Source organism: Amblyomma mixtum, chromosome 1, assembly GCF_055824585.1.
Source record: "Amblyomma mixtum isolate Tamu chromosome 1, ASM5582458v1, whole genome shotgun sequence".
NCBI classification, from domain to species: Eukaryota; Metazoa; Arthropoda; class Arachnida; order Ixodida; family Ixodidae; genus Amblyomma; species Amblyomma mixtum.
In genome coordinates this window covers 268160386-268185755 of record NC_143012.1, presented here as the reverse complement: position 1 = coordinate 268185755, position 25370 = coordinate 268160386, and the positions used below count along the sequence as shown (strand labels likewise).

The 25370-nt window shown below is 44.3% G+C and overlaps 1 protein-coding gene and 1 pseudogene across 1 annotated transcript; one reads left to right on the top strand and one right to left on the bottom strand.

Annotated features, from left to right (window-relative positions):
• The window catches only part of LOC149371652 (uncharacterized), a 58410-nt pseudogene extending 56537 nt beyond the window's left edge, over positions 1-1873 (bottom strand).
• Positions 1874-4557: 2684 nt separating this feature from the next.
• On the top strand, positions 4558-24282 carry ais (DExD-box helicase 52). Its single transcript, XM_089565895.1, has 12 exons — positions 4558-4758; positions 4819-4882; positions 6142-6209; positions 7815-7997; positions 10777-10857; positions 11654-11864; positions 13436-13502; positions 13983-14195; positions 15508-15598; positions 18432-18708; positions 19668-19815; positions 24129-24282. Exons 1-12 carry the CDS (start codon positions 4672-4674, stop codon positions 24244-24246), a joined length of 1608 nt encoding a protein of 535 aa, XP_089422021.1. The 5' UTR covers positions 4558-4671; the 3' UTR covers positions 24247-24282.
• Positions 24283-25370: the final 1088 nt, after the last annotated feature.

The following is a 25370-nucleotide window of genomic DNA, read 5'->3' as shown; positions in this document are numbered from 1 at the left end:
CAAGGTCACGTGACCTAGATGGCAGGTGGGCCCCTTGATTTTCTCCACACGCCAACAACGCCACAGGGTTGCCGCTGAACAAGACCCTAACGCTATTGCGTTAGTATTCGAGGTGTGGGAGTACAAGCGTACAGGACGCGGAAGGACTCTGCGTCACATAATCGAGATAACCGTATGAATAAGGACAGAATCCGCTTTGCCTTGGCTACGTGCGACACCAGAGGTGTCCACCGAGAAGCCCAATGTGGATGCGAACGTTACGCCAAGGATAGTGAGACGCGAGGACAAGGGCATATATGAGTGCCGCGCAAGTTCTGGTTGGTGAAACGTACAGCCTTTGTCAAAAGTTTGGAGCCCAGGGGGTCTGCTTCTGGGCCACACTGCTTTGCTCGTAATGCGTCCTCAGCGTCCCAAATCTCCTGAAGGTAAGAAGATTTTTGGTCCTGCTCCCTCCGATGCGTAGGACTTCCATTAGTGCAACAGGAGCGCCACAATAGTGCTTAGAAGCAAACCCCCTGGGCCCTAAACTTTTGACAAAGGCTGTACATGTGACGGTTCTCTTAGGCGTATAGGTTGAGCTTGAGGCCGTTTACCGAGAACCAATCTACAATCTGTGTGTGGTGGTCCTGAAAACGGGCGGAGGAAGAGCTGAGGTGGGCCAAGATAGACCTATAGGCGTCGCTTGTGTAGTGAGCAAGTAGTATGGTCCCTAGAATACTTGCTTTCAGCTTTTAGGTCGATCACATGAATGAAGAACAAAGTCGGTTCAAAGACCGAGCTATGGGGGGTGTGACGACTAAGGCTTCGGAGAATCAAGGACTCTTGACAGACAACCCTCTGAGTGTGACCGATGAGAAAGTAGCCAATCCAGTGAAGCACAGAGCCACTCAGACCTGCTGCAGCGAGTTTCTGAAGAAGGATGACGCGGTACAATGTGTCAAAAGCGTTGCAAAGTTCTAGCTTGATGAGGTCACTGAAAGTGCAATCATTCAGAGCGTCACTGGGAAATAGCGTCAAACGTTGGCTTGCGTACAACTACCGCCGGGCCTGAAACCGGGCTTGGACGGGGAGAGCACGTTGCTGGTGTAGTCAAGATGAGCCTTATTAAAGAACCTCTCAAAAGTCACAGTATGTGTGACCGTCATGGGGCTGTATGAAGAGAAGTCGGCTGGTGGTTTGCATTTGCCTTTGTGGACAGGAGTGACCAGTGCGTACTTCCAAGAGGCTGAGTCGACGCCGTTGGCCAAGAAGAAATGAAAGATGTTAGGCAGGGACGTGAATACATGAGTTTCGACGAGCTTGAGAAGCGCCGGCGAGAAGCTGCCAGGGTCGTACGTCAAGGAGGGCAGAATCTGCTGAAGAGCGTGATGAAAGTCCTCAACAAGCCAGGTCGCTCCAACCGGGGCGTGTGTGGTGTGTGGGTGGGCAATAGTCTTCTCGGTGTTAAGCACTACAGACTATCGCGCGGTCTGGTGCAGTACTTATGTTACAGCCACTGTGAGGCAATGATTTATTTTGCCGTTTTCCAAGGTTATTTTTACGTTTGTACCGCTCAGAAGCGTTGAAATAAATGTTTCCTTCTGTAACCCATCAGAACCTTACTGTTTACAGTTGATTTTGAGCCTAGCATTGCGCTTCACTAAATGTTCCAAACTAAACTACTGCTACTACAGTGAACATCTGCCATGGTCGCGGCCAGTCGCGTCGCTCCGGAAGGTCAAAATCGAAGCCCCCCCCCCCCCCCCCCCCCCCCTCCAATCTCCGTCGGGAAATTCCCGCGCGCGTCAGCAGCCGGCAGTGGGGACAAATGAGTATATTTTCCAGTGATTCTAGTGGATGGGAGAGCAATTACAGTGGCCAGTTGGTAGTTCATCGTGTGGAAAGCGCGCTGTACTTAAACAAGCAAGACACACTTTAAGGACGACAGACGAAGCGCGAACTTTCAGCTAAATTTGTTCCGGATGGGTTATGCTTTTTATGTGAAACAGAGATGAGGTGACGATTTTTGGTTACAGACAAAAATGAAAAATGAATGCACCACAGGCAAGAACAACCATGCTTCGACTGCTGCTGAATGCTTCAACTATTTCCCGTTCTGTTTGTGTTTTTGCGAGGCCTAAGATCGTTGTGTCACCAAAACGTGGCTCGCATTTCCTGCGGTGTTTACAATGGTGGCAATGGGAAGCCAGGTTGCCGGAGTTTCCAGCGCGATTTCTACGTTAGTGAGTGGATGGGGTTGGCGGAGGAGCGCAGGAGTGTGCAAAAAGTGATCAGAGGAAAGAGAAAGGCAAAGAGGAGCTTAAAATAAAATTTTTACTACACATAACTGAGCTTCTGCAAAACGAATTAAAAAATTCTTGCTGGAGGATATTCTTGAAGCGGCGTCCTTTATCATCCCAGGAATACCGCACCTTTGTTGCGAGCATGGAGGAAAAAAACTGTGGAGGGAGCATCCGGTGACAGCCTTGAAGCCTAGACTTAACAAGTAAAAATTTGTAAAAAAAGAAAAGAAAGTTTGTCCCTCCATGATTACGCCACGTGATAACGTGCGGTAATATCTAGCCCCGCTGCGTGCCCGCATGCGCGGATTAGCGGGGCAAACTGACTGTAGATCAACCTCCTTGCTGTAGACGCCCCGCGCCACAAGCCGCGCACTAAAACATTCCAGAACCAAAACATAAAGGTCCGACTGCATGGAGAAAAGCCCCTTTGCAGTTACATGTTAGCCAGTTTCTGCAAAAATCTTTGAAACTGCTTACTGTTCACGATCTGTTCCTTATTGAAAATTCTAAGGGCGCGTTAATTTTCTCAAGACCGACCACAGCATCGGGTTTGCATTCTCTGTCGATGTAGAGGATCTTTTTTATTCTATACCTCACCAAGAGTTGTTCGCTTCTTTGAGATAATGCACTGACAAGAGTGGTGTTGACCCTTTCCAAAATTCAGCTGGCATGTCTGTTGACAATTTTTTGTCTCTTTAGAATTTTACCGCAAAGGTACTTTTATCGCTTTTAACAATCACCTCTATTTACAGACAAAAGGTATTTGTATTGGATTAAGCGACATCTTTTTAGCCAGCATAGACCAGGTTAAAACCTGGTTAAAAGCACTGTATTTAACTCAGACGAGGTCATCAAAATGTACCGATAGGTTTATGATTTTTTTATTTTTTTGGACAAGCAGAGCCCTTTACACTAGTGCGCTATTGTTAACAGGATTTTATATGCTTTTAGAAAGCATGGAAAGGGACTAACATCCACTTATGAGACACCGGATAACGACGAACTTCAGTTTTTAGATATTCAGGTGAAGTTGGGCAGAGATCATGTTTGTTGGATGTACGCCCCTCGTGTTCAGAAGCAACTCTTGCCTTACCATTCAACTCATTCGAAGGTGATAAAAAGAGGCATAGTTAGCTTGTGTCTAAATTCGACGCTTGAGGAATCGTACGTCCATGAAATGCAGCCTAGCTTTGAGAACCAATTGGCTAGAATTTTGTCAGCGGGCTATCCCTTGTCGGTCGTGACCTCTGTTGCAGAAGCTAGCCTGAAAAAAGTGAAGGCACGCACAGCGAACCCCAAGATGAAGGAGAGGGACAGAAACCTGCGACCGGAAGTTGCCCATATACCTACACAAAGTGTCGCATAACATGAAGAAGGTTGCGAACAGGTATGGGGCGCCGCTCGTTTTTTCGGCTCCGGTGAAGCTTTCAAAGCTGTGCCCTCGTATTTCCGGAGGTGAGACAAGGAGAAGCGGGTATGGTAAAAAGCACACCACGCCCGATGTGCAGTAGCGCTTCTGGGGTGATGTACGAGCTGACACATTCCTGTGGAAAAGTGTACATCGGTCAAACAAGGCGATGTATCAACGACCGGCTAGGGGAGCACCAAAGGAATTTAAAGAAAAAAGAGAATGTGCACTTGGTTAAGCACTGCCAGTCATGCACGACATGTTCACCGCGTTTCGACAGTGTTCAAGTATCAAACGGCACGTGAACTCCTGGAGGCCTTTCATATAAAGAAAAGAGCAGATTGCTGTATTAGTGTATAAGTGATGCTTCGTTTTCTATGTACAGTTCGGAATTCAACCCTTCAATATATGCTTTTTGGTGTAAACCTTGGCACGTGGTTGTTACGGTTTTTGCTCTCTGTAGTGCGCTGATGCGTGAGCCTATTTTATGCTCGAAATCTTTCCCAATAAACCAGTTGTGAGTGCACCGTTCGTCCGTGTTTTTGCATGTTCCTTTTCTTTGTGTTTGTGCTTCTTCGCTGCCGGTATGAATCAAGAATGTTACCAACTAACCCAAAAACGTGGTTTACTGAAATTGCACTCCTTCCTTTACTTTAGCCACCAATCAGATAACCTCTATTTGGTTATTTCTACGTGTTTAAAGTCTATTTCGCCTCCATTTTTCTTTAATCCTAGTGCTTTGAATAAATCAAACCTGTTCCCGTTGTTTTGAACCGTAGGGTTTGTTGAAACCATTGAAACTTAGTTGAAAGCTAGCGCGATCTAGTGGTGAATCGGTGCAACAAACCGTACAAAAAAAAAAAAAAGAGGAGAAACCAGCCTCCATCGATACAAGCGCGTGGTACTACGTGTGGTGGTTGCTCTGTGCAATGTGCGTTTGACGCCCTGTAGCATGTGCGCCGTGCTTTAGGTTCTGGCAACATGAACACGAACGATTTTTTCAAGAAACTCTGCGTTGGGGTAAACTTCAACATCAACAAGTTTAGACCTGACGCCGAGCGATTTAAGGTGAGGTATGCATGTGCCGGGAAAAGCCGTGCGTGAAGTCAGTGTGGTCTTCCTTCGCAGATTGCAAAAAAGCGACCGGAAGATGCTGCAGATTTGAAAACGGATGGCGCTGACAACTCGAAAGGTAAATATGGTTGCATTACTTATGTGTCTCAACACTGAATATTGGGAGCGGTGACACCTGGGCTGAGATTTTGCTGCCTTGGCCCACGAAGCAGCTTGCTGTTGCTTGATCTTTTTTGCTGACTGATCAAGCGGTTATTTTGTCTTTCTTGCTGCAAATACGAAAAATTTCAGAATTAAGCATCCTTTTGGGGGGTTATGGCGCCTTTACAACTCATTTGTCTGTCCTGTTCCTGTTACATTTTACCGAACCACAAATATGGCTAAGAAGCTGCACGGTGGCAGCTGTCGGGTCAACTGTACCAGCCCAGTGGTGCTCCAGTGTGACATTCATGTTGTGCACGCTATTCTTTTGGACTCCAGGGCTGGGTAAGGTTGGGTAATGTTTGGCTTAACATCTCCTTGGTATAGTGTTCCCTACCTGGATACTGCTGGTTAATGCAATTTATGCAGTAGGTGGGCTGCATTGAACGTGCCCAAGCAACTTGGTGATGTTTGTGACATATTAACGGCAGCAGGGATGAAAGACAGGACAGAATAATTACTTAAAACTAATCAGTGCACTCATCATAATGATGGTGCAGTGACATCAGGACAAGGTAAACAAGCCAGAGCAGCCACTCTCAAACTTTTTTTTTAGTCAAAGAAGTGAGATGAATCATAAAGCAACCATCGAGCTTCGAGTGATATAGAAATTATTTACTAGTGTTAATTAGAACTTGATAATCATTATTCGGTAATGATTTTCATATGGTATACATAAATTATGGTATTTTTAGAGAATGGTATTCTTGTCTCATGTTATCCATTATTCAGCAACCTTCACCTCGACAGTAGACCTTTCCTAGCTTACTTCATTAGTGCACATTGGCTTGCACGGTAAGCAACGCATTTGGCTGCTGGCTGCATCGCATAGCAGGTGCTTTAATCACAAGGAAAAGAGCAGCAGTAGCAGCTTACTCATTGGAAATTAATTTATTGATGGTTAATGCGTTTACTTTGGTGCTGAGAGAGAGAGTTTGGGAGGTGAAAATTCGTAGGTCTACCTGGCAATGCCGTTTTGCATTAAGTCACTCGCAAACAGGGAGATGTCTATTTGAATGTGGTATCCGTTAGCTGATTGCGTCTCATGATGAAAAGTTGAAGTAATTTGAACTCATTTAGTACTTTCTTATAGTTCTGTACTTTGAAATAATGCAATGTCCTGACCAATTTTTATTTGCATTGTCCTTTTAATTTTTGATGCTTTTATTGTTTTAGTTGGCACCAGCACTACCACCAAGCGGAAGGCTGATGGTGATGAAACTGGTGAACTTCAGTTACAAGTGGTAGGTCTCTCGGTTTCCTCCCTCACTCTGGAAGCTTCAATCCAGTGTCCCAAGTCTGGTGTTCTGAATGCGGCAGTAAAAGATTTACTCCATTTTCTTTGGTGATACAATCGAGCCCATCTGTAATGATACTGACTGTTCTGCCCATGTCGGGTGGTTGGTTTTATTCGTTGTGTTCGCTGGCAAAAGAGCGTGGTCACCGCAGTCAGGGAAGGCACATGGTTTGTCGAGCACAAACAGGGCTTTCCCATTATTTATTTTTTCACCACGTCCTTGTCAAATTCAGCAAGCCACTCAAAAAACCAGTCACCATTCATTCCCACACCCTATCTAAACTATGCCTAGAGGCACACTCATGGAATAAAAAGTCACACACTGTCCATGCCGTTGAGTCACGCCTGTAGCGGTACGAAAAGGTAACTTCCAGAGCTCTGCTGCTTTGTACCTTCCGGATGACAAAAGGAAGCCGCTGGTGGCTAACGTCCATGCTTATGCACAGAAGGACAGTAACGTGAAGCTTACTGCACTTTCCACCGATGCTAGGTGTTGCATTTGAAGGCATGGATTTTTGGTGGCCGCATCTAACAAAAAGTTTCATTGGCATATCATACATCCCATATTTGGTATTGTTTTTTAGAGTCAATGCTTTATTTCTGACGTTTGAAGGGGTGTCACAAAGACTTTGAGCTCCTCGTTGCTCTTCACTCCTGTTAGAAACGGAAGTTTTGGACTGTGGGGCTGAGCTTAGAGCAGTACCATGTTTGCTTGGACCGAGTTATGGGGCAACTGTTGTTTGTTATATCTGAGATGCAACTCCACTGCCCTGATACACATAACATAACAGTCATACCTCGCTCATTCGTAATAAGGTAGTGTTCGTTATAACTGCAGCCGTTATAAGTGGGCTCGACTGGAACTGCTCATTGCGGCGAGACTTTTTGTTACTTTTTCCAGTGTGTTTTTCTAGTAAGTGACGCTCGTTCCAAAAGAGCACTAAAAGTCTAAACCATAAATCTCCAGGCAGATTTTATTAGAAGTTTCCCCATGTTTAACCTTTAGATGGTGCTTTCTATTTTTCTTCTTCTCTGTGGCTTATTTTGGAGCATAGTTTCATTGCATATAATTTTTTTACATAACTGATGCTAAGATAGACACAAGAAACCAAAATATTCAGTTCCCCAAATGTGGGAAGAATAGAAAGCAAACCAACTCCTTGCCTTCAGCTTTGTTTGCCTCCTGGTTCTCCTGGATGCATTGTTGCTCTAATTTTTCTTTGCAAAATGCAGTGTAGACAAAAAAATGGGTGGGTCCTCATGGGTATTGGTTGTGTGTGTATCTTTTTCAACATTTCCTGCATCCTCACGGTCAAGGAAGGGTTCCTTTGTTTTGCTGCTTTAGTGTCCTAAAGAGCCTTGAAGGAGCTGTGGAAATGAGAAAAATTTCTGACAGTTGCAAGCAGCCCCACAAAGCTCAGTATGTGAAAGCTTGGTTGCTGTCAGCTAAATTTTTCTCATTAGCTCAGTTCTGGTTTTGCTGTCTAAGCCTGCGCCTACCGTCAGGTCTGAGGCATTTTTGGTTTTGACCGCTGGGTCTTGATTCCTGCAGGCCAAGCCCAGCAAACGACAGCGCATTCGGACAAAAGGAACAGATGTCCCTGCAATGCTTGAAACCTTCGAAGAATTGGCTGATCGCTACAAGGTTTCCCGTGTCCTGCTCCGCAATGTTGCAGCCTTGGGCTACGACACACCAACACCCGTCCAGCGCCAAGCCATTCCCGCATTGCTTGAGGTATGTGCCTGTTTGTCTATTGCTCTGCCCTCAGTCTCAGAAATTTTACTAAGCACCGTGGATTTCTTGCATGTCTGTAGTTATGTGCTTCCTATTAGAGTAATAAGGTTGTTCACTTGTAGCTATTCTTTTTTCACCTGTGTGCCAGCAAGCTGGTGCTGTTTCTTTCCTGAAAGTTTGTGATGTGCAATCTTTCTGGTCCTCTTGTTAAAGGACTCTTCAAATGCTTTTGGATATAATCACCACTCTTATGAACAATTTAAAGCATTATCAAAGTTTTCATGAACAATATTAACTAACTGCCAAAGCTAAAGATTCAAGCCAGTCGAGTGTTGTTGATATGCTGAAAAGGAAGTTTCGCTATTGAAATGACTCCACTGATGATCATCCAAATGCGGCGGCATTTATGAACTTATCTTGGGGCTCAGTGCAAGGGTACCTATACACAAGTGCTAAGTGCGCTGCATCTCGGCAGAACTGCACTTGGGCAGAATTCTTCAGGCATTGTGATGGAAAGTAGGAGGAGGGGTCACGCCGCTCTCATTGTAGCTTGAGCTGCTGCTTCTGATTCCGACCTGTATCATGGCGTTTCACCAGCAATGCACCACTTTGTACCCCTTCGTTAGAGACCCGTGTTGCCATTTTGCCAGTGGCATTGTCTAAGCTAGATTTACTGAAAAAAAAAGACAAATAGTACCTGGAAAAACTTCGTTTCAGTGTATCATTCTTGTAATATGCCTAGAATTTTGTCTTTTATCGCGTGATTTTTGAGCGTAAAGAAAATTTACTCAACAAAAGCCTCTTCTTTCCATTTGCTCCTTTTTGGACATTTCTAAAGAAAGAGTTCTAAAGGAAAAGTTTAAGGATTTCTATTTTTTGCTTTACTATGATCACAGTGAATGTCTTAACTTGTAGGCTTCAAAAGCTGACATTTTGCAACTCTTATTATTTATGTACTAAAGTAGTTCCAATAGTGTTACGAAGTGCAGTTTCTTTTTTCTACAAAAGCTGGAAGGTCTGCTGAAAAACACATTTTTCTTTGCTACAAAACCTGGAAAACCTGTTAATTTCTTCTGCTACAAGAAGCCTCTAGTCAGTTTCATCACTAGCTAGAGTGAGGCACTGTTTTGTTCACACAGTGTCCTGAACATGAGAATCATCCTGCGTGGAAAATTGTATTAGTATATGTGCTTGTGCCGTCTATGTGTAGCTGTTCAATATTTTTTTCTGCTGCGCAGGATAAAGGTCAACGATACATGTACTCATACTACAGCTCAGGTTTTAACATGTTCAAATGCCATTGTGTTAAGCTTTTTTGAGCACCTCTCACACTGTTTTGATTGTGGATGTGTACCATTTCCAGTGCTTTTTTGAACAGCCAATATTACATGAAAAGTGCTTTTCTTGTTAACATGCTACCTTGTTATAACCAGGCTTAAGTGCGGTACTTAGGGTGCCGAGGCAGGTGCGAAAATAACACTTAGCAGTTGCACATCGGCATTATACTGCTGTTCTCAAGCCACCGCCTGTAACTTATATTGTTCTTTATTTAAATTGCCCTTGTTTCCCCAGACAACGATATTGCACCAAGCTAGCTTGATTCTTCTTTTGGTGCTCTTAGTCTGCTGCTCTTTTGGAAGCCACAAAAAGGAATAGCTGCATTTGCAGCTATGACATACTGTTTATTGTCGAGTGCCTGCCATTTATTGTTGAAACTACATTCAGCCTTAAGCCTACAGAGCTCTAAATGACACGCAAAGTTCCTTCTTGTTTGCTTGTTTTTCTTGTCCCTGCATTGCAACACTACGTACTTCATCTTTTGCTTGCTTGGTTTAGTTTAAATTTCAACAAGTGAAATCTCAATCTGAGGAAATCGAGACCTTCCTTTCTAAATTTTGTCAGACTTGTTGAATAAAGTGATAAACCCAGGGAAAAAAATTTTTTATGCGAAGCATACTACTTTAGCTACCACTTCAGCCCTTCACCGTGGTTATGAGGCCTCCAAATCACGTGACACGATGATGCCACACCACGTGACACGATGACGTCACGACAGTGGAGAAACGGGGGCCCACCTCGCGCCGTCGCTGTGGTTGTGCGCCTCCAAATCACGTGACACGATGATGCCACACCACATGACACGATGACGTCACGACAGTGGAGAAACGGGGGCCCACCTCGCGCTGTCGCTGTGGTTGTGCGCCTCCAAATCACGTGATACATGACGTCACACCACGTGACACGATGACGTCACGACAGTGGAGAAACGGGGGGCCACCTCGCGCCGTCGCTGTGGTTGTGCGCCTCCAAATTACGCGACACGATGATGCTTCGCATTCTCCAGGCTTCACCAAGTTAAGCCTCAGCCATTTTTTTTTTATAAAGAAACCTGGCTAAAGTGGTATTCTAAAATGTGCACAGAAAAATTTGCACTAGTATTAGCAATATGAAATTTTTTTCATTTTAATTTGTTACTCAATGAGTAAACTTGGGCGCAGTTGCAAACATAATACAGAGCTGGCCAAGGTGGCCGCCTAGAATCCAACACCACTGAAATCTTCGGGAGAGCGTTGTCATTTTTTAAACCGTGGCATTCTCACTATGCAACTCCCGCTACAAAACACAAGGAAGCTGCTCCAGATTGAATTTTCGCCTGCTACAAAGCCGGCTTCAAAATGCTCTTGGCCATTCCCACCAGTGCATTCATTTTAGTGCACTCCATAAAGTTGACTGTGGTGACGAGTGGTAGCATCATGGTAATTTCTCTCCTGTTGTGCAGCGGAGGGAGGTGCTGTGCTGTGCGCCCACCGGTTCTGGAAAGACAGCCGCATTCCTGCTCCCAGTTATTGCACAGCTGCAGGTGAGTTACATGGCGAGTGGGCGTGCTTTGTATGATTTGTATGTGCTCAGTAGCCTGAGGTAAATGTGCTTGACTTGCATTGATGTTCAACCTGCATTCAACTTAGTAGGGTAACTAACTTTATACTTGCCTAGCATTTTTCAGTGACACTGCAATAGAAACAGCAATGGGCATGTCGCATACTTCTAGCAGTTATCTATTTTTCATACCTAGTTCTCTTTTTTGTTTGTTCTAGAAGTCTGACATTTATAATTTAAGCGTAAAGTTCTTAAGAGGGGGAATTTGTAAGCTTTCAAGAAGTAGTATGTAAAGCCAAAGTATGCATTGCCATGACACCCAAAATCTGCCATCTTCATGACTGCTGAACCTGCGATGAAAAGGGCTTCTAGTTCCAGCATCGAGTGTAGGCATGGCATACCACTGACGTAGTATATACTACTAAATTCCTTTGCTTATACCCAGCTGGCATTAAGCTATTGAATGCAAAGAGTTTCGAGTTTGTATCTACTTTTGGAAACATTAATGGATGCTGTGTTTTTTGTCAAAGTACTGCTCTGATGAAGCACTTGTAGTTGCTTCCACATTATGAGCAGCTTAACAGCTGGATCTGTGAAATATGTATGTGCTTACATGATGTAGACACAGAGAGGGCATAAACAGCAGGACAGGGGTGTTGTTTATGTTTTCGCTCTTTCTACATCGTGTAAGGACTTACGTGTTCCACAGACCATAAACCAGCTAGCCCATGAGAAACTTGAAATATGCCATTGACGCTTAAGACTTGCACCCCCTGCAGAAGCCACCAGCAGTTGCCAAGGGCAAGGAAGGCAGCAAGGAGCAGCAGAAGGGTGGCTTCCGGGCCGTGATCCTGTCACCAACACGTGAGCTGGCACGGCAGACGTACCGTGAATGCCTCCAGCTTATCCGTGACACGGGTCTCCACGTCTACCTTCTCAGCAACCTCTCATCTGCTCGCTCACGGCTCCCTAATGCTCAACGGAAGTTAGGTCAGTTGCAAGCCTTGTGCCCTTTTTTTTTTTTTTTGTCTCCTCAAAGAACTGTCAAACGTTCATTTCTGAGATTGAACGTTGTTGTCATGGTCTGTTTCTCTCTTTAGCAAGGTAGCGTGCTGTGTTATGTGCTTAAGTCTTAGTCAATCTTATATTATGGTGAAGAGACTGCTGTCTAAAAGATGGAGCCTTGGAAGAACACGGAACCCACTTTTGTAAACTCGGGTATAGTGAAGTGAAACTATGGTCCCATTTCATCTTCCATACACGATTACATTTTTTTTTTTTTACATTTATTGTAAAGACACCTAAGAAACGGTTATAGGAAAGAAAGTCCCGCCATACTTCCTGCGGAATGACGACATTGCGGTACGCGCGCAGTCTAGGACATCTCAGGGCCCCAGATATGCAATGGTGTAATCCCAAGGCTTGAATTAGGAGGCAGTTATACACCGACGACAATAAAACGGTGCTCCTAGAGGTGCCTTAACCACCATGCTCATGAGCTGCAAGGAAAGCAAACTTTTGAACGATTTGAAGTCATGAGACAAACCATGCCGTGTACATGGGGAAAAAAAAAAGAAAAGCTAAGGCTGGCTATGAACGTAGAAAGAAGGCAGTGTGGGCACTGAGAAAGGAAAGGTAGTAAAAGAGCATTGGGGGACTAGGGAACGTTTGCAGCACAGGGAAGCATACCACAAGGCTTGCAACAGCTCTGCATGGGCGGTTTTGCTGCGCTTGACTGCGTCATGTGTGTTTTTAAGTATTGCCTCTTAAATGACACTGAGGCCATTCGCTTGACTGTGTCATGTGTGTTTTTAAGTATTGCCTCTTAAATGACACTGAGGCCATTCGCTTGACTGTGTCATGTGTGTTTTTAAGTATTGCCTCTTAAATGACACTGAGGCCATGTGAGGGGATGCCATTTTTAGACAGAGCTTTTGTTTTTATATGGGACAAAACTTGCCGTTATATTCATAGCCACGTTGTATTTGTGTAAATGCAGTGATTCCACAAGACATAAACAAACTCGGTAGCGTGGTGAAATAAAATCTGTCAACTGAAAATAAGTAATTGTTGCACAAAGCGTCAGTAAGACCAGGAAGGAAGGTATTTCTGGGTGTTTCTTTTATGAACCAATGCTGTGTTTAGTAAATAAACAATTACAAGACAGCATCGTCAGAGCCATGCTGTCACCGACAGCTGATGTAGTGAAAACACTGATACAGCAAAATATTTTTGCTGGTCTGAAAAAGTGAGGTGTAAAACGTGCCTATAAATACACTGCTAGGATACGCTTATTAGCACTGTAGCTGATCTTAAAATACAGGCGCTAGTGCATGGCCTTTCTGTTATATAAGGCTATTAATGGAGGGTTTGCTTTCATGACTATGAACCAGCAACTGTAAGTAGTAACTGCAGCTTGTTTGAATCCTTCTGCCACATTTTCTCAATAGCATTTCATCTCCCTCCTAGCAATTTCATTGTGGATAAAGTTGTTGGCTGAAGTGATCTTTTTATTTTTTTGCACCTGTTTACCTTGAGTGTCGCTTCTTCGCACCTTACAGATATACTGGTGTGCACTCCTAACCGTCTTCTGTGCCTGACGGACAGTGGTGTTCTGACGCTTAACAGGTGACTTGTCCTCATTTTTCTGCACAGACTTTGTTTTGATAAAATTGTGAATATAATATCTGTATTTCGAGCACTTGACAGATTTTACAGTTAAACCTGGATATAACGAAATTGAGAAAAGTCTGCAGTTTTTTTTTTTTTTACGTGCAATTTTTGCGTCAGGTCTTGAAAAGTCAGTGCAGAATGGAAACCAAAATGAGTACGCCTTTGCACTGCTCCAGCTGTTGTTGCTTTAACCTTGTTGTGCTAGGCAGCATAGATGGGTGACGGAACCAAGTAACATTAACACTCGTATTTGATGCAAACTACCCAGCATTACAGCAGAGATGCCTGCTACACAAATGAGTGCTGGGCCAGCCTTTTCAGAACCTCAATACATAAATGCTACACGCCTCGCCAAGACACATTCAACAGCATGCTCACTGCAGCCATATTGGGATTCCTAATCAGTCAACTTGAACGTGTGACCGTTGCCTGCAGGGTGGAGTGGCTTATCCTGGACGAGTCAGACAAGCTGTTTGAAAATGCAGGAGGCCCACGGGGCTTCCGCGAGCAACTTGCCAAGGTGTGCCAAGCGTGCAGCGGCAGCCCACTGATGCGTCGTGCTCTGTTCAGTGCCACTGCCACTGACCAAGTCGAGGCCTGGTGCAGGCTTCACCTCGATGCTTTCCTCTCGCTCACCGTTGGCATTCGGTGAGTCAGCATTGTAGCCGTAGTAGCCATTGCTTGTCGTCATGGTGCCAGAACCAGTCCTTAGTCGGTCATGAGTCGGTCATGACCTTTGTCATGAGTCGGTCATGACCTTTGACTCTGTAGAGTGCCTTGCAAGGGATGCCGTCCTGAAAAGATTTTTCCTAGATGTGCTAAAGAAGGGGAGAAAAGTAAATGTACAATATTTAGATTTTGCTGTTTCCCTGACCTTAAATTCTCTGCTCTGATTTCCCTCAACTCGCACTTCAAGAAGCGTCACCTCATTTCATTGTTATATAACACCTCCTTATAAAGATCAGTGCCGTTACATGCAGCAACCCGTCATCCACCACCAACTTGAGCTGTTCTGTGCATTAAAGTCATTGTTTTGTTAATGCACTTCCTTAATTGCATTCAGCTGAATATTTTTCCATGAGCCTGTATTTAGAAGGTTTTGTTTTGTTAATGCACTTCCTTAATTGCATTCAGCTGAATATTTTTCCATGAGCCTGTATTTAGAAGGTTTTGTTTTGTTAATGCACTTCCTTAATTGCATTCAGCTGAATATTTTTCCATGAGCCTGTATTTAGAAGGTTTTGTTTTGTTAATGCACTTCCTTAATTGCATTCAGCTGAATATTTTTCCATGAGCCTGTATTTAGAAGGTGATGCTAAGGACATTCTTTGATTAGGGTGTCTTAAAAAGGTAAACTAACTTCAAAACTGTGGCCACCTGAAGCAGCAAAGCACTTCTTTCTCCTTAATGACACTCACGCCACTTTGCACATCCTCTTACCTATTTCACACCCTTATGTTATAGCAGTGCAGCCTTTCTTTTCTTGCTTCCTCTAAGCAACAAATCTGCAAGTCTGCACTTGCCTGTGATATCAGCCCAAGTGCATGAGATACAGCAGCTTGCTTTCAACAGCGTGTCCGTACTATACCTTGAAATTGCCTGCTTTTTTTTTTTTTTAGTCTCTTGCTACTTCCGACAGGGCATTTCAGGCACATATCTATGAGAGTAGTCATACTGTTCCTGTGATGGTTGGCAAGGCCTCTGCTATTGCTAGGGACATGCAGAACATGGTCTGTTGTTAAAAACTGTCAGTTCCCTGTAAAGCATGAAACAGCAGTACTCGGTCAGGTTGCTTGACACAGTGCTCTTTTTCATTTAAGATAAGATGTCCCAGCATATTTAAGGCCCTTTCAGGTTGCTATGTAGAAACTGGCCGGCTTGTGAAAATAATTTTTTTTTTATAATGTTGAGTAGTAACTAATGAGCATCTGAAATGTAAAGCTATGCAACTTGTGCACAGGAATGCAGCTGCCGACCTTGTGGACCAGAAGCTTCAGTTTGTGGGCAGTGAATCGGGCAAACTTCTGGCTATGCGTGGACTTGTCAGAGAAGTGAGTCTTCTTTCTGCTGCATTTTGCTTTAAGGGTGCCATTGGAAATGTGTTGTTTATTTTATTTATTTATTTGTTTGTTCATTTTTAATTTTATTTTTTTCCAACTAATGGATAAGACCCCGTTGCACGAAACACTTCATCTAACAATGTGACAGCTGGGGCTAGTTGGTATTCCATAGCTGTTGCACAGATGCACTGAGTATTACAATCTTAGCATGAGACAAGATTGGACGAAGTGTAACTAGTATCATTTGAAGAAGTGGGTAAAACACATTTGGTGTGCTTTGAGGGAGATGTAGGACCTTGGTGCTCCAAAATGAGAAGCACCATGGCTGGAAATTGAACAAGGCCCGCTAGACCGTCCTCCTCATGTCAAACATAGACGGATCTTCAAAGTTGCGACGTTCCCCACTGACATGTCGCACTTGTGCCTGCGCGGACACACTTTGCTCCCAGTCATGTACAACCCGAACTCCAAGGCTTGGATGACCAGGGTGTTGTCAGAGGCTTGGCTGCACAACTGGGATGAGGAGCTTGCAACGAGTGGGAACAAGATTGGCCTCTTCCTCGATAACTGTTCAGTGCATTATTGTGGCGTCTTGTTCCAAAGCTTTAAAGGGACACTGAGGAGAGCACTATTAATATTTTTTTTATAGCAAAATCCGACAGTTCGGCATTTCATGGCTTTGTTGCCACTTGGCCGGCAGCGAAAGATGCATTTATTTCCGAGAAATTTGGATTCGAAGTTGAAAAAGTTTTTCCCGCCGCTCTGATTCAAACTTGGGATTCTCCTATGACGACACAGGACTAAGTGACGAGAAACATGACGTGCCATGACGTAACGCAGACTCCGTGATTTCTGGCGGCCAGCATAGCGGCCCAGCAGCAGCCGAAAAGAAAACTACCACCGGCCGCACGTTGAAGGCATCTATCGGCTATTGCGGCCGTCGCTACAGTCGCTTCGCTTACGTTTGCACTGGCGTTTTGCCAGCGTTACGATGGATCTTGTTCTTGAAGTCGTCAGCGAAGTTCTCGCAAATAGACACCTTTAGCATACCGTGTACCTTGTTACCGCTAGCGGAATACCGGGAGCTCGCCTGCCGCCGGCAAGCAGGCGCTGATTGGTCCCGATGCTTCAGGCGCGCGCGTAGCTGCTGGGCACGTGGCGCCATCTGGCGACGTCAAGGAGATTTGCGCATGCATTGGCTGCGCCTCAGTGATTTGTGGCTTCTCGGGTCCTAGAGTTCCTAGAACCATTGGTTCTAGCAACACTGCTTTGTCCTATGACGTCATCACGCTTGTACTTGTGAGTTTGGCCTGTGGCGGCGATACCTGTATTTTGGTTCTTGCTCTTTTCTACGTTACAAGAGCTTTGTTGTCAGTATGAGTGGCGTTTTTGTAATCAGGAGCGGGTATTCTGTCGATGCAAGTCAACTTCAATTTCTCCTCAGTGTCCCTTTAAGCTTTGCTTTCTGCAGCTGAACACAACAGTACAGCCACGTGATCAAGGCATCATACATGCATTCACCCCAAGCTACTGGAAGTGTGTGGTTGAGCGGCTCATAGTGAAACTGCGAGTTAATGATGAGCTGGAGATCAATTTGCTGGCCGCAATCGAGATCGTCAGCTGTGGCTGGCAAAATAAGGCTCGAGACACAGTCCGAAACTGCTTCCATCATGCTGGGCCGTGTCATGGGTGTGTGGAGGCTGCGCTTGCGGTGCACACAGTGTGAGATGACAGCGAAGTTGTCATCCTATGTGAAGAGCTCTCCGTTGTTCCAGACGCTCTTCCAACAGAAGTTGCCTTCGGGGATATTTAGACGGTGACATAGCGCGGCAGCGAACCGTTGGATTCGGAAATTTTTTTCAGTGTGCTGGCGTCTGATGCGTATGAGGAACTGCCACCAGAAGACGATTGCCCTCGCCTGATGCTTCACTAAGCCCTTTTTGATGTTGATGTGCTGTGACGATGCTGCTCGAGAATACAAGGAAGCGGACTGGAGTTTGTTGCACATGTGATGCCACATGTAGAAAACACTATTCTCATTGGTGTAGCTAAGCACAGTGTTCAGGCAAAAATCAGGTGCAGATTTTTCGCCAGTGAATTACTTCTTATTCACGTGAGTGGCGGGGTTTTTTCTTTTGTCAGTGCATTTTTGCTCGACTGTTCACAGCCTCATGTATAACGAATTTGGTAGTGAAGTTTACTGCAGGTTGTTCTAAGCAGGTTTGGGTATATCAAATTTTTTCATATATCAAACAAATCGCATTGAATCACGCTGTTTGTTACAACCAAATTTGACTGTGGTAAAAGCGCGGTACAAACCGAATCGAAAAGCAAATTCTATTCACAAACTATTTTAAATTTTGATTGTGCGCTCGGCTGTACTGGAAACCCATGTAAATTTTCATTACAAAGATGTCAACTAGTGGAATTTCCCGGTATATTTGGTGCTCTTTTTCTTCTCCCAGTGGGCATAACAGGCCTAGAGATTAAGGAATTAAGAACATATTCTTGTTGATGGCTGTTTACATTGTCATCAGCTTTGTAGATTCTCATCTGTCATAGGTATTTCTTCCTTTCCTTTTTTTTTAGTTTCGTTTTTACCTAACTTTTTTCATAATTCTCTGAACTCTGTGGTTCCTGCGTGTGACATACTGCATACTTTACGTGTCTCTGGAAGTTTTGCAGTAAAGGATGCAGCATGCTTGCATATTTTGTGTAGATGCCAATAGTTCTTCTTTTGAAATTGTACCATCCAATGGCAATGACAAAGAGTGAAGCAAATTGCCTTTTGGGTGTGAAAATTCTGCCTCCTTCACCTGTGCAGGGAAAGCTCCAGCCTCCCGTGCTGGTGTTTGTGCAAAGCAAGCAGCGGGCCAAGGAGCTCTTTGCCGAGCTTGTCTACGATGGCATCAACGTGGATGTGATCCACGCGGAGCGACCGCAGGCCCAGCGCGACCGCGTTGTGCGGGCGTTTCGCTCTGGCCAGGTGTGGGTGCTGATCTGCACTGAGGTCTTGGCTCGCGGTCTGGACTTCCAGGGCGTTGGCCTTGTCATAAACTACGACGTGCCGCCGACGGTCGTCTCGTATGTCCACCGTGTCGGTAAGGGGTTGCTGGTTGAGTGCTTGGTGTCTGCGGAAGTAGTGTTGCACTAGCTCGTTTTGTTAGTTTGTCCATGCACGGCACTCTAAACTACAGCACACGGGTGTTTTTTCACCATTGTGAGTTTAATGGACCATGCCACTGAATGGCAATAAACTGCCGTTAACTTGAACTTGCATATCTCTAAATTCCAGTTATGAGTTTTGCATGTCTCATAATAAACTCCTATACATATGTACCATGTGTTTGTCACCGCTTGTTTAGAAAGTTTTTTGGGACAGGATTTGGTTATGTTGAAGTCTGATTTGTGAAAACTCTGCTGTTGTGTTGCTCCTGATGTGCACCTTTATTTTCTGCTGTAATAAATAGAAGTTCCAATATAAAAGACACTTTTTAGTAAATCTGAAGGTGCAGATTTCTAGAAAATAAAGGTAGGGAGGAACAAAGGCCTGGATTCGTAAGCTCACTCTGCTTACAATTAAGTTTGGCATGAAAGTCCCTTGAGATACGAGATATTCACTTACCATGTCGAAACACCATGCATCTTGTCTTAGTAGGTAACCTCAGTGCTTGCTCTTTTCATAATCACTGTCGTCAGCTTCAGTTTGTTGGCTGCATAACCATCAGATCTCTAAGGCACCAAAGGCTTTATTTAAAGCAATGCTTAAACGAGTGCTTGGCATAGAACCCTCTGACATCTAAACGGCAAATTCTGTCATGTCTGAAGGCTTTGAGGTAATTTGCTAGACTTGGTGTTAAACCCGCACCATTTGCATGGGGTGTTATGCCATAGCATAGGTTCTGTCGGTAAGGCATATCTTGAACAAGGCTCTTGTTCTTCATTTACACAAGCAGAAATACTTCAGGCAAACATGCCAGGTCATTACTACTTCAACCAGTTTGTCTCAAGAGGTCTGATTTCATTGCCTAATTTATTTATCTCCCTCCTACTCACACAGGTCGAACGGGCCGTGCCGGTCACCCAGGTCATGCAATCACATTTTTCACTGAAGATGATGTGGCTGAAGGCCGGTTGAAGAGCATTGTACACCTTCTACGTGAAGCTGGGCAACCACTGCCAGACTACCTTCTTGGAAAGAACCCAAAGTCAGTTCATATTCATACCTACAGAATTGCCTTTCAGCATGCATGCATGTGAAATTAACATTTTCACTGCTTTAGTCTTCTAAAGTATGTTATGTAAACAAAACTTAAGGGGACACCTTAAACTCCCCTTTAGTTTAGTTTAGTTCAGCTTAGTTTAGTTTAGGTGAGTTTGAAGTCCCAAAGCGACTCAGGCTATGAGGGACGCTGTAGTGAAGGGCTCCAGAAATTTCAACCACCTGGGGTGCTTTCAAAGTTCACTGACATCGCACATTACATGGGCCTCTAGAATTTCGCCTCCATCAAAATTTGACCTTAGCAGCCGGTATTGAACACGCGTCTTCCGGGCCAGCAGCTAAGCACCATAACCACTGAGCCATCATGGTGGCTATGATGCAACAACATTAATGGCTCCCTTCAGTGGCCTGAGGTCGTCTTTGCATATAAATTCGCCTAGGCTCTGCCTACATGTCCCCGTACCGTATTTACTCGCATAACGAATGAACCCACTGTTTTTTTCCAGAAAAGTTGACATCAATTTGGGGGAGTGTTCATTACACTGGCCAAAAAAGTTCAACGGTTTTTTTTTTTCCTCAAGAGTCGAAATTTCATAGCACGTGCTCGCCCGCCTGTCCATCCATTCATTCATTAACAGAAGCACACAGTCAGCAGTGTTTGCATTGCTGGTATGTAGCATCATTCGCTTCGAAAATGGCTTGCTATATCACAGTGCAATCTGATGATTTTGTGATTGCTGACGGTGCCGGCCATTTGTGGTGAGATAAAGCAAACGTGCTGGACACTGGTGCACTTTTTTTAATGCAATAGCATTAAAGAGCTTGTGTCGCAGAAAATCCGGTGTTGTCGGCATCATTGACCGTGAGCAAAAAATCCACGAAAAATCCCCAGAGAAGCAAACAGGAGGCAGCTGGACAAGTGTCCCCTCCAATTTTTTTATGCAATGTTAAAAAAAAAACTTGCAAAAAGGTTATGTGTAATGTGAATTTTTAAGCGTAAGCTGTGGCGTGATAAGTAGGGGTGTGCGAATATCAAATTTTTCGAATACGAATCGAATACGAATACTTGGTTCCGAATATCGAATCGAATATCAAATAATCAAGGACAGACGCATTTAACCGCAACAAAACATTTATTTGAGCTCCCAAGAACATCACAGTTCAACTATCAGTGATGAAATGAGCACAAAAGGTGTGTGTGGCTGCACAAAAAGTATCAAAGTCTCGAACATTGTTCTTAGAAGAGTGGAAATATCAGAGAAGATGGCTAGTACACAGCATTGATCAAGGCTAGCTTGCCATAAGCACAAAAGTGCGTTGCTGGGATGAACATAAAATGTTGTCGTGAAGGAAAACCGGCTGCTCCAGATGGTAAGGCAGAAGTAGTTCCCTTCATGCTGAAACGACTTCTCCAGCCACAGAAAATGCCCTCTCACTTGGCACTGAACTGGCTCGTATTGCGAGGTATTTCGTGCACAGCTCAGACTATACCAGCTTCGCAGGTGTAGCCCCAAAGAAGCTCACCAGTGCAGTCAGCTACTGCATGGCCCAACGTTACGCATTGCTCTGGGCGCCGCCATGTTGTTATGTCTCTGTCGATAGGACTTGTGGACCGAAATGAACGCCTGTGCTCACAATAGAATATTCGGCTAGATACGAATATTCGCGTCGTGTCGAATATTCGAAACAACACGAATACTTGGACTTCGAATCGAATACGAATACTAAAAATATAATATTCGAATTACTATATTCGAAAATTTCGAATATTCGCACACCCCTAGTGATAAGGCATAGGCATTTTCACTCCCGATGGTCCTGCTTCCTCCATAGCATTTCTGTGTACAGGGTGTTTTACAGTGTTCTAGTTTAAACTGCTGAGCTCCTGCCCGATGCTCGAGCGCTCGCTGGCTTTCAAGGCATACACTGGTTCAGCTGGTTACGCAGCAGTGTACCAAGCAAACAACATCCGCCAGAGCACCTGTCAAGGGGCCACAGCGTCTTGGTGCCTTGCCATGCTCACCGAGCACACCAAGGTTTGCCGGACGGTGCGAAACTGAGGAACGTGCTACGAAAAGCTAATGCTCAAAGAAAAAACTTAATTCCCAGTAATGAAAGTAGCGGGTGGGTTCGTTATGCGAGTAAATATTGTATGCGAAATTGGTCTTTCTCTATGTTACATCCGTAGATCACGGAGAGTCCTCATAGTACAGTCAAGCCCACTTATAACAATATTAAAATGCCATGGAAATACCATTGTTATAACCAATAATTGTTATAGCAGGGTTGTGCCAAAAAAAATAAAAGATGACAAACATTTATTGACAGTAAATACCCGAAGGGGTTTGATTGTTCTAATGCCTGTAAAAGCTCGTTAATTCGAACTTTAGGAAACCGGAATAATGTTCACCGTTCACCGATGACCAAAGCACCGCCATCGCTGCGCCACCGGGAGCTTCGCGCACCTCCACGTCACAGGAATCCGGAAGTGATTCTTATGGGAAATTCAAGAAGCGTGCAGAACCAAGGGTGCGGTGACAGCTGACAAGAGAAAAAAAACGCGCTGGTTGCATGCACGTGCACTGAACTGACTGATTGGGGGTACGCATGGCGTGCGTAGCCAATGCAGCAATGCAGCAGCTCTCCTGACACAATGACGCCTGCCTCTTTTGCTTTTGTGGTGTTGCTGCGCCAGCTTAGTCCATTGGTCGGCCCCACACACGCACGCTTTTGTGTTGTAAGCATGGTTTTGCTGGTGTGGTTGTAGCATTTCCTTCTTTTTTTTTTTTTCTATAATGGTTGACACTCAATTACCAGATTTAATTGTTATAACCAATAATGTGCCTTGACAGCATTGCTATAAGCAGTTTATTTTACCATAGAACACAAGGCAAAGCTGATGATGCCATGACTGACCATTGTTATATCTGATATATTGTTATAACCAGTATTGTTATAAGTGGACTTGACTGTACTCCAAACGTAGTGGTGCAGCATTTAAGCGACACTTCACTGCCCTGGCAGGTGGTTGTTTCAAACGCAGCCACCGGTGGTGCTTAAAACTTCCAGGTTGTTTTTCCCAAGCAACCTCTTGCGACCAATCGTTAATTTAACTGCCACCTGCAAGGATGGGTAGTTTGCCAGCAGTCTGTTGGGCAACCGTTGCATGGGGATGGCAGAAAGTTAGATGGGCGGGTGAGATGGAAAAGTTTTCGGAGAAAAGATGGCCACAGCTGGCAAAGGACAGGATTAATTGGAGAGGGTAGGCCTTTGTCCCGCAGTGGGTGTAGTCAGGCTGATGATGGTGATGAAATTACCTACTCACACAGCATAGATGAGTTCCACATGGTGATTCATATTTACTTGTGCCTTGTGAATCACTCCCGAGAAAAGAACACAGAACAAAAATTAGGAGGACGCTTAAGCTTCGCCTTAAGAGTAGACGCAATAGCGCCTTCTCCTCCTTTTTCCTCTTCTCAGTGGTTATGGTGCTCGGCTGCTGACCCAAAAGACGCGGGTTCGATCCCGGCCGCGGCGGCTAGAATTTCTTTGGAGGAGAAATTCTAGAGGACCGTGTACTGTGCGATGTCAGTGCACGTTAAAGAATGCCAGGTGGTTGAAATTTCCGGAGCCCTCCACTACGGCGTCTCTCATAGCCTTAGTCGCTTTGGGACGTTAAACCCCATAAACCAACCAACCTCTTCTCATTCCTTTTCTTTCTCACTTCTCACCTAAACTCAAGTTGCACTATACACGACAACAGATAGAAATGACGAGTATAATCACTGTTAGCTTAGTCGAACCAAATTCAAACAGCATCGCTGTGTCATCAGTCTTATACGAGGGTGTAATATGCCTTACAAGTTTTCGGGTGAAGTGCCTGTGTGTTCTGTGCCCCACTGCGCGAAACCCTCCCGATACGGCTGGTGAATGCCTCGTTTTCCAAGACAAGGCAAATGACAACAGCTTTGGATGGAAAAAATCGACTGAGGCAATTAAGGGGCAGGGCAGTACAAGTAAAGTTCGCGGTTGACTGCCGTATATATTGTCACTGCAGTTATTGTTTATGCATTACTGATCTTTTTATTAATGCTTCTGATATTTTTCGCGCATAGCCAACGCCGCCGCCGCTGACGACACCGGCTTTTCTGCAACATGGAGCCCTTAACGCTGTCGCGTTAAAAATTTGGCGCCCCTGTATATGTAACAGATGCCTCTGCAATCTTGAGAGACATCTACATGACGGACTTCAGCTTGATGATGTAGAAAATCCTGACCTTGGCTTCGTGCTTTTTTCAGGCAACGAGTGAGACACCTGCCTGTTGCTGATCGCGAGTCCATCTCAACAATGCCTCCAGACTTCAAGAAAAAGAAATTTCATCGCAAGAAAAAGCCATCAGACTCAAGTGCCTCATGAGTTTTATTGCGTAAAATAAATCTATCACGTCATATATTCTCTTACATGGCCTAGTGTTCAACAAAAACACATCATATACATTCTCTGACATTTTTCTTATGTGGCCTAGTGTTCAACAAAAACCCATAGTTGGCTGGTATAGATCAATCTGTCTTTAGAACTGGCTACCTGCCAGTGATCTGCACACAGCCACTGCTCTATATCTTGCCTATTGAAACCAATGACGGACTCTTGTCTAGATCATTGTTCACCGAAATCCGTAAGAGTTGTGAAACACTGAAGCATCCTCCAATCTCCTCGATGTGGTCAATGACCGCCATTTCATTTGCATTTTTCCTTTGCTCTGTGTTTTTTTTTTTTAATGAATACAAGAAGTCATAGTTAGTTCCTTCCTTAAATAGGTCCTATGCTTCAGAAAGGCAGACTGGGTATATTTGTCCTAATGGGTGTTGTGTGGACTTGCATTTATCACCATCTGTCATCTTTTAACCACTGAATGAAAGAAAACAGACGGAGTAAAAGCAGAGATCTTAACCAGACAGGTTTTATTTATTTATTATTTTATTATTAAATACTTTGGACATGTTTTATAAACAAACAATAGAGAATACATAAAAGAATACCAGTGATGGTTGGCTACTCTTTACTGACGGTAAGGGAATTAAACAAGTGAAAAAAAAAATGAGAGGACACAGGTGGTTATGAAATGGCCCCTGTGTGCTGCAGCAGTAGTGCATGGTGAGTTGTGTGTTTATTAGTGTTTTTTACTTTCTTCATTTCTTTATGTACTGCCCAAGTATCCCAGAGTTACATATACATTTTTTTTTTCTGACCTGAAATTCACCGTAGCTTTCAGGTTCAGCCAGTGTTTGTGCATATCTTAAGGTATTTTCTTGTTGAGAGAATAGAATATTTCTGTAGGCATCCTCACTTTTATTTTCTTGTTTGTTTCATTTGTTTATGTCAGTTCAACTGCAGCTGCATGTAACACAGAAGTGCAAAACTTTAAACAATTTGAGTGCTGGTCGCGAAGTCACCTGCTGACTGACTGAAGCTTTGGGGGAAAAGCAGCATTTCTTTAAAAAGGCCTAGTACGGGTTTCAGCTCCTCAAAGCTACAAGCTG

Coding starts and splice junctions, on each gene's coding strand:
- ais (XM_089565895.1), top strand. CDS start 4,672: ATGAACACGAACGATTTTTTCAAGAAACTCTGCGTTGGGGTAAACTTC. Junction 6,210..7,814: donor GTGAACTTCAGTTACAAGTG/GTAGGTCTCTCG, acceptor TGATTCCTGCAG/GCCAAGCCCAGCAAACGACA. Junction 18,709..19,667: donor CTCGTATGTCCACCGTGTCG/GTAAGGGGTTGC, acceptor CTACTCACACAG/GTCGAACGGGCCGTGCCGGT.